This window comes from Antechinus flavipes, chromosome 5, assembly GCF_016432865.1.
Source record: "Antechinus flavipes isolate AdamAnt ecotype Samford, QLD, Australia chromosome 5, AdamAnt_v2, whole genome shotgun sequence".
NCBI classification, from domain to species: domain Eukaryota; kingdom Metazoa; phylum Chordata; class Mammalia; order Dasyuromorphia; family Dasyuridae; genus Antechinus; species Antechinus flavipes.
In genome coordinates, this window is record NC_067402.1 from 101,225,048 (window position 1) to 101,233,670 (window position 8,623).

General features: G+C 36.5%; 1 protein-coding gene across 1 annotated transcript; it reads right to left on the reverse strand.

Annotated features, from left to right (window-relative positions):
* Positions 1-6,079: 6,079 nt before the first annotated feature.
* Positions 6,080-7,080, reverse strand: TAS2R4 (taste 2 receptor member 4). The gene has a single exon (XM_052000840.1). It carries the CDS (start codon positions 7,078-7,080, stop codon positions 6,172-6,174), a length of 909 nt encoding a protein of 302 aa, XP_051856800.1. The 3' UTR covers positions 6,080-6,171.
* Positions 7,081-8,623: the final 1,543 nt, after the last annotated feature.

The following is an 8,623-nucleotide window of genomic DNA, read 5'->3' on the forward strand; positions in this document are numbered from 1 at the left end:
CTGGATCCCAGATAGCTATCTTGATGGCTAATTTGTCAAGATGAGGATTGTGCAATACTTAAAATTTCCACAGTACCAATAGTGGAACAATGACATTCTCTTTGTATACAACAAAAATCAAAATTAGACCTCATAAGATATAAAGTGATAACGGACCTGAAAGCTCCTCTCTAATATCTCCAAATAGTATCCAGTCTTTACTTGAAGAACAGCGGTGATTGATGGAGAATTCATTAACCCAAGAAGCAGCCCTTTCTGCCTAAACAACCCTCATTGTTAAGTCATATTTCCTTACATCTAGCCTAGAAACCCCCAATCTGTATGTTCTACCCATGGTCCTCCTGGTTCTGTCCTCTGAGGGCAAGCAGAATCAGTCTAATCTCTCTTCCATATACCTATAGAGTTCTGTCATGTCCCAGCCCCAAGACACTCTCTACAAAGCAGAACCAAAGAGAAAGTAAGAAACCCACTCACACTCAATGTCTTCACTGGAATAACATTGCACTGTATGATTAATTATCCAGTGTTATTTGTAGTGTCTCTCACCTCAGTGCTTACCAGAGGGAGGTAATGGCTAGAAAAGGAACTATCTGAATGCTTAGAGTGGAAAATCATCACAAATATCAGAAAAAGCAGAAATGTCTCATTTCTTGTGGTTTACATATAAGGAAATTGAAAGAAAATAGAGTCCATGGTCAAATTCCTAGGATACTAACCTTCATTCTGCTCTTACACTGCTACCTGAGTGAAGTGGCTTAAGGTCTCTGAACTAAGAGTTCTCCTACTGTAAATAGTTTATTTTATATGCAATGTTTAAAGCCCCATCTAGCTGCAAATTCTATGATGCTATTTTACCATTAGGAAGTACCACTAACCAAGATCTTGACCCCATAGGAAGCTAGCAGTTTCTTCAAGGCTATTGCATTCATGGTGAAACTTTCCAAGAAGTTGCAGGAGACTTAGAACCTGGGTTATCTCCCCATTGCCTTTCCTTGTTTATTCCTTACTATAGCTAGCACCAGAACTCTTCTTTCTTGGGACCCTGGATATTGGTCCTATATTCAGAACATGTTAGTATCTCCTATAGAATATATTTGTCACTCAGAATAACATCCTAGACCACATGAACCCCAATATTACCTCAAACTTTCCAATCTCACTCCTCCCCAACTGCTGTGCAAGCACTGTCCATCTTCAACTACCTTTCTGGATCATTATAACCAACCCTGACCAATGGCTCCCACTGCAACTGGAGGCACTGAGAAAACCCCCCTCTACCACAGCATACCTAGATCACCCTCATCTATAAGATAAATTCATGACTTCACAAGTGGAGAGGGCAGTGAATGAGAAACCCACCCCCCTTTCATTTTTTGGCAAGAAAGAACAAGCAGCTATGAATAAATTGGGATCTGAATCACAGATCTTACTACATTATCTATTATATGTACTTTTGAGAAGCAGTGTGATATAGCAGATAGAATAGTGGATTTAAGTGTCAGAAAACATCAATGGCAAGTTCCATTTCACATAATTAGTAGTTGTATGATTCTGGATAACTCACTTAGTCTCTCCAGGCTTTGGTTTCTTCACTAGTAAAAATGAAGGGATTGAATTCAATTATTCCATGGCGCCTTTTGGTTCTAAGTCTATTATTCTAAACAGCAGAAAAAGAGGAATTTGACCACTGGACAAACACAGGAGGAAGCTGAAGCCAAATCTAACCAGCTCCTAAAAGTTAATTGCTAAGTTTTCAGTGTGTACATTAACACCTCAAAAATTGGCAAATGTTACAAATTGGGCCTTGATTAGTGTTTCATTGGTTTCCAGACAAGCAAGTGCTTAAAAAAAAGTTGATAACATAGTCTTTTCACTCTTTTTATTGTTGTTTGCTTGTGTTTTGTGTTCTTTCTTATTTGTTTGTTTGGGGTTTTTTGATCTGATTTTCTTGTGCAGCATATTTGTGGAAATATGTATAGAGGAACTGCACATATTTAACATATATTGGATCACTTGCCATAATTAAAAAAAATAAAAATAAAATGAAAGAAAAAAAGAAAAAGTTGATCATGCAAATTAAACTTTAAATAAAATGTGTTGCATATATCCTTTTTTTTTTCAGAGAGCCCTTGTTAAGAATTTGCCAGTATTCCCCTGCCACCATGCTACCAACATAGGAAAATATAAACTATAATCACACAGACAAAAACAAGTAGAGAAATTATATCAAGATGAACAAAACTCAGATTAAATATGTTGTTTGCAATATCTGGAATTGATAAGAGAGAGTAGGTTGATTTTTAAAATTTATGTCTCTATAAATGACCCAATTCATCACTTTTCTCACATAGGGAATTGTGTCTATAGTAGAAAAGATGAGAATATTATCTGTTTTAATTTGAGAACATCAAATGCTTTCCATTCAGGATCTTGATTCAGCCATCATTTACAGAAATGCACTTTGCTTTGATTTTCATTCTTCCTTCCTCTTCTTCTCCTCATAATTCATATAGTATCAAATAAAAAAGTGGAGAATTATTACATATAAAATTTACTTTGCTACTGGTAGCTGTCCAAAACAATGAAGAAAATGATCTGCTTTGAACAAATCTTTCTTCTCCAATCATATTTGCTGTGATGTCCAAAAACATATTTTCCACAAATTCTCTGAAATTGCTGTTTCATCTTGGGATTCCCCACAATCAAAATAAGAGAATGAAAGGAAGGGTAGCAGCCATGAGTATCTCAGAGATCAGTACTGCAGAGATATTAGTTGGAGGAAATTTGGAGATAATGGAAAAAGGAGTTGCCAAGAAGTAGATAATATAAAGGCGAAGAAAGGAGATGAGTGCAGCAACATGAGCCTTTGCCTGGGCATCTTTCCTACCCTCCATATGGTGCAACATTCTCCTGTGGTGTCTATTCAGACTGATGATCAACATGGCAGAGGAAAAGAGAAACACAACTTCCCATGTTGAGCCAGAATATTTGTGAATAATGCTGTCCAATGAAGAGTGGTGGAGTGCTAATATTTCTTGGAATGCTGTTCCGTCCTCGAATGGATACAAAGATCAGAGTAATCAGGAGGGATACCAGAAAGAAACAGAATCTAAACCCCTTAGCCCTCTGTTTCAGCCACATGAAAGAGGGATGAACAAAGTTTGTGATATTTATGCAATAGAAGATACTGAGGCAGGTAGCCAAGGAAAGGGTCACCTGATTTAAAAAGACCCAGCAGATATTGAGATAGTATACCCAGAACCCTCCTGAGAAGTAAGAGTAGAAAATTAAGTCTATCAGGATGACTCACTGGAGGTGAAATCTGCAGATGGCCAGTCCCAGGACAATGATATTAAAAGGGGATGTTGTGCACACTTGGACCAGTTTTGTAAACTCCAAACCACAAGGATTCCATTCCCCATAACCCCAATAAGAAATTCAGCTATAGCTACAGTAAATAGAAAGCTCTGTGGTTCAGTCAACATAGTTGGGGGAAGGAAAGCAACTTTCTCACCTAACCCCAGTCAAGAGGTGTCCTTCAAGGATGAATCTCTGGAAATAATAATGTAGAAAGCTTTCAACTAAAATTCCGGGGCCCCTTGCAATGTCATTGGTCCATTAAGGTAAAATTTTTCTTGTCATCAAGCCTGGATGAGGCTATAAGTCAAGCAGATGCTATTATCTGAGAAAGATCACAAAGCTGTACCCAGGGAAAGCATTCTCTGAGATAACAATCTCCCCTTGATTTGCATTCACGTGATCTATAGACTCTCTTGTGTCCTTCTATGAAACAGAGCCACAGTGTTAGCTCCAAAGATACTAACAAATAGAAATCAGATTTCCCTGAAAGGTCACTTGAACACATATCTGAACTGTCATGGGTAAGAGAACTCGACATTTAAAAAAAAAAAAATTTAAGATTTCCAGAGGGGAAAAGTACTAAATATATAAACAGGAAAGCTTCATAGTTGCATTTTTGTGTTCATAGTTGAATTTTTCAAATTTATTATGAAACTGACAGACATAAATATGAATATTTCCATTTACAAAGAAGTGTTGTATATGAAACTGGGACTATTAAATAGAGCTTTGCTTTTTAAAACATATTAAATTTATTACAGTAATATTCATGCTACCTTGTTTGTCTGTATCTCCTTCTGAAAATCCTTCTGCTCTCTTCTGCAATTTTTTTTTCAATGTTTCGTTGACATTGACACTTTTTCTTTTTTTTTTTTTGGAATTATTATAATTTTCTCACTCAAACCATCTTCACAAGAAAACAAAAAAGCCTTTGCTTTTAATGAATTAGAATCTAGCAAAAAAATTTAAGTCTCACTCTGCTCCTACAGTATATCACTTCTTTCAGTAGAGAGGAAGCCTTAATTAGTCATTGCATTGACCAGAATTCTTAAGTTTTTCAAAGTTGTTTCAGTTTTGTAATCATTATATATATCATATACAGCAGAGTACATGTTGCAAGTTACAACTACTTCTTTTGATGTTATATTCCTTTATTGAACTGTAAGTTTCTTGAAAGGTTCATATCTAATGGAAACTTTTCATCCTCCCCAGTAACTGGCACTTGGCTCTGCATACAGGAAGTACTTAATAAATGTTTGCAGTGTCATGTTGTAAAGTACTAACTGGAACAACCAATATTAGGATAAAAATGAAAGGAGGGAGAAAGGGAGAAAACAGACATTTATTAAGCATTTATTATGTGCCAGGCCCAACGTGAAAGCACTATACAAATATTATTTCATTTGATATTGTCCCTTCATCTACATTTCTTTCCTAACCTCCCATCTTTGCCCCAAACTACTTTCTCTTCTGTATCCAAAAGAAATATCGCCTCATATCTGGGATCTGCCTCATTCTCCTAGAAAGACGCATAGCATGTGAATAGTATGCACAGGAATACAGGCATTCATTCAGGATGAGTGTGACAATGACAACAACTATGACAAAGGAAGGTAAGCTCTTACACTTGTCATCAACTGTGTCCTATTACTTCTCTAGAAATACATTTTGTTTTAAAAGGATTTCTGTTAACGCTGTAATCTTTTTATTATTTGACATTTATTTCTGATCTAAATCAAACTCTGTGGGCCACTAGAGTCCTAATAATCACCCTATTATTCCTGCTTTCTTCTGTTTTCAGCTTTGGTCCCCCATCTTTCCAATCAGTAATCTGGGAACTGAAGGTTTAGGAGGCTCTGGGTACTTGAATGAAACTTGTTTATATATTTCTCTACACATATGCTTTTTCTCTTTTCTCCTTTCCCTTTTTCTCTCCCTAATCACTTCCTTCCTCTTCTTTCACCACCATTTCTTCTTCATGTGACTTATTTCCATTTCTTGCATACATTTCAATCTATCGGGGACACAGTTAAAAAGAACATAGCCAATCTGTTCATTATTCAGAACTGTGTGGAGTATTTTAAGTTCCTTTAGATCAGAGTTTTTATTGTTTCAATTTTAAGATCCCCAGCATATACATTTCAGTTTACATTTTTACACATAGTGCTAAATAAACATATTCTAAAATGAATTACATTGAACACAGATGCTTCAAGGTTAATACAAAATATATAAAATCAGAAACAAAAATAATTTTAAGAGATAATAAGTAAAGCTATGTTAGAGGCAAAGCAAGTCAACATATATTTATTAAGTATTTACTTTGTGCAAGGCATTGTACTAAATTCCAAGGATACAAAGACAGGGGGAAAGATCCAGTTTCTCTTCTCAAGGAGCTCTAATGTGGGGGACATCATTTCAACAACTATATACAAAGATGAATGTGAGATAAATTGAAAATAGTCAGTGAAGGTGAGGCACTGACATTAAGGAGAACTGGAGAACTCTTCTTGTAGACTTGAAGGAATCTAGGACAGCCAGAACACAGAGCTGAAGAGGGAAAAATTACAATCATGGAGCACAGCCGGTGAAAATTGATAGAGTCTGGAGATGAAGTGTCTTGTTCAACAAATAACAAGAAGGTCATTGTCACTAAATTCCAAAGTTGGGGAATGAGGAAAGTAAGATGTAAGGAGACTGGAAAGGTAGAAGGGAGCCAAGTTATGAAGAACTGGAGTAGAATGAAATACTGGGCTGGATCCTCAAGTCAGAGAAGGTTCAGTGCAATATGTTTTGTCATAAAATGTATCTTCAATTGCACCATAGAATGTTCTTAACCCTTGCTTTGAGTTTAGGGTGCAATAGAATAATGAAGATAGTATGTCCTGGAGAGTAAGAACAGTTAATTACCGTCAATATGCCTCTGAGCCAAAAATTTTTTATTTCAAGGGAAGGGAGAAAGACAATTAGTCGAGCAATGGAATAAGGAATATAAAGAATAAGAAAATAAATCATAACTTTCATAGCACCTACATGAGCTTTAGTCTGGGGATTCCAAAAGCTGTTGGCATTTTTCTGCATCTCCTGCATATGCTTCCTCAGAGAAGAGATTAACAGGGAACAGGAAACCAAATTGATGATGAACTGGAGACTGAAGCTCAGTATTACAGGAGCCATCATAAGGAAGACGGAGTCTCTGGTGCTGACCATGGTGCTGTTACTCACATTCTCCTGAATGGAATTAGGGATTTTGCTGATCAAGAGAGACAGAAAATGTGAAAAGAGAGGAACCAGTAGACATGCTACCAACAGCCAGGGTGTCTTCATGGATAGATTTCTCTTTAGCCAGAGAAATAAAGAATGGTTGAAGCTGGCAATCTTCACACAATAAAAGGTGTTGAGTAAAGTCACAATCCAGAGGCTCCAGGAATCCAAGAATATCCAAGCATTTAAAATTATAACAGCCATAAGTTCAGGGTACTTACTTTCTAAAAAAATTAAGTGGCACATTAAGTACAGAAACATTAGACACAGACATATACATCTGGTAATGGAGAGATTACACAGAATCATATCAAAAGAAGAAAAGTTTTTACTTTGGATCCAGGTCCTACAATTGACTGTCATAATTAATAGGTTTCCAACAATTCCTATTAGCAGCTGAATTAGAGAAAAAATTATGATAAAAATATTAAAGAAAAAATAAATGGTCTCAAGCATCTTTGTGTTCAGGATTCCCCTCTTGCTGTAATATTAAAGGAGAAATTCCAGTACTGTTCAGATCTGCCCTTATGGTAAAACTGTTCTTACTTCTTTCCCCCCCTCCCCGAATTGCAAATGAGATTAATGCATCATTTAAGGACCAGCTGCTTTTTCTGGGATGCAAATCTTCCAAGGATTACATTACTGCTCCTTCATTCACATCCTCTCTGTTTTTCTTAGAGGAACATAACCAGGAACAGCTTGGCATAAAGGAAGGGAAATGTGAGATGAAGAGGTGTCAGAGTTAGTGTTAGAAATTCAAGAGTTCAAAATTATCACCACCAAAAATGCAGGGTACTCACTCTCTTAAAAAAAAATTAAGCTAAACTTCAGAGTTAAAGAAAGATGGCTTTCTTCTGTTAAGACTCTTATCTTCAATTTCTCAACAAAAACCTAGTTTTGTTCCTCCTGAGGATAATAAATTAGTCAGGATTGCTGGGATAAATCCAATTCTTCTTCATTGTGGAGGACAAAAATTATTGTAGATGCAATAATTTGTGTCTTCTAGTTTTTATGAATCTTCAGTGTAATTCTTATTGGTACCTTGAAAAGCACTGTGGTGTAGAGAATAAAGTGTCTAATTTAAAGTCAGGAAAATCTGGATGTAAGGCCTAACTATGAGATATACTCACCATGTAGACCCAGTCCATATAACTCTCTGAACCAAAATGACAAAGAATTTGCTCATATGTCTCAGATAGACGGATTTTGTCCTCTTCCCAGTGTCTTCCTCCCTCAGTATCACATTAATGAAATCAAGGATCCAATTCCATCTTCAGTCCTCAAACCAAAGCTCTAAAGACATAAGACAAGTAGTAAAGCATACTGAAAGGGATCCTCCCTTGGAAACAAGAAGATCTGGATTCAAATTCTGATTCTGATACCCTTGACAAGTCAGTTAAATTCTTAGTGTTCTAGAAATCTCTCAAAGACTATAAATAACTTGATAGTTGGCAGTCTGCACTATTGGGGAGAATTTCTTCCCTATGAGTTCCCAATATCAGTGAACTTGCAGGTAGGGATTTTATAAAGAAAACTACAAGACACTCAAGCACGCCTAAAGATACAGTGAAATTGTATCCACTCTCCTGGGTCCAACTGAGTTTATCATAGCATGAGACTACAGTGATTTTTCAAATCATAGCAGAAAAAGAGGGAAACAGACAGACAGACTGCTGAGCTCTCCTGCCAGGAATGACACAAACAGAAATTGAAAAGCAGCCATTTTTTACTTGCTGCTGAGACTCTAAGGATCAAACTTCTTCCCTGCCTTCTCCTTCCCTCCACATACATAGACTCAGAAGTCTGAGGAGTAGCAAGGCTGTTCCCTGGCTATGCTCTAAGAAAACAGAAAAAGAGAAAAGAATCAAGAGAACACTGCCTACTGATTCCAAACTAATTATAACATCTGTCCCCATGGCTGGTCCTTCCTCTACAAAGCAAAATACTTTTTGACTTCCAAGCTTAGATTTAAAAGTTAGCAAAGATGCTCTTAAATAAA

Coding starts and splice junctions, on each gene's coding strand:
- TAS2R4 (XM_052000840.1), bottom strand. CDS start 7,080: ATGCTTGAGACCATTTATTTTTTCTTTAATATTTTTATCATAATTTTT.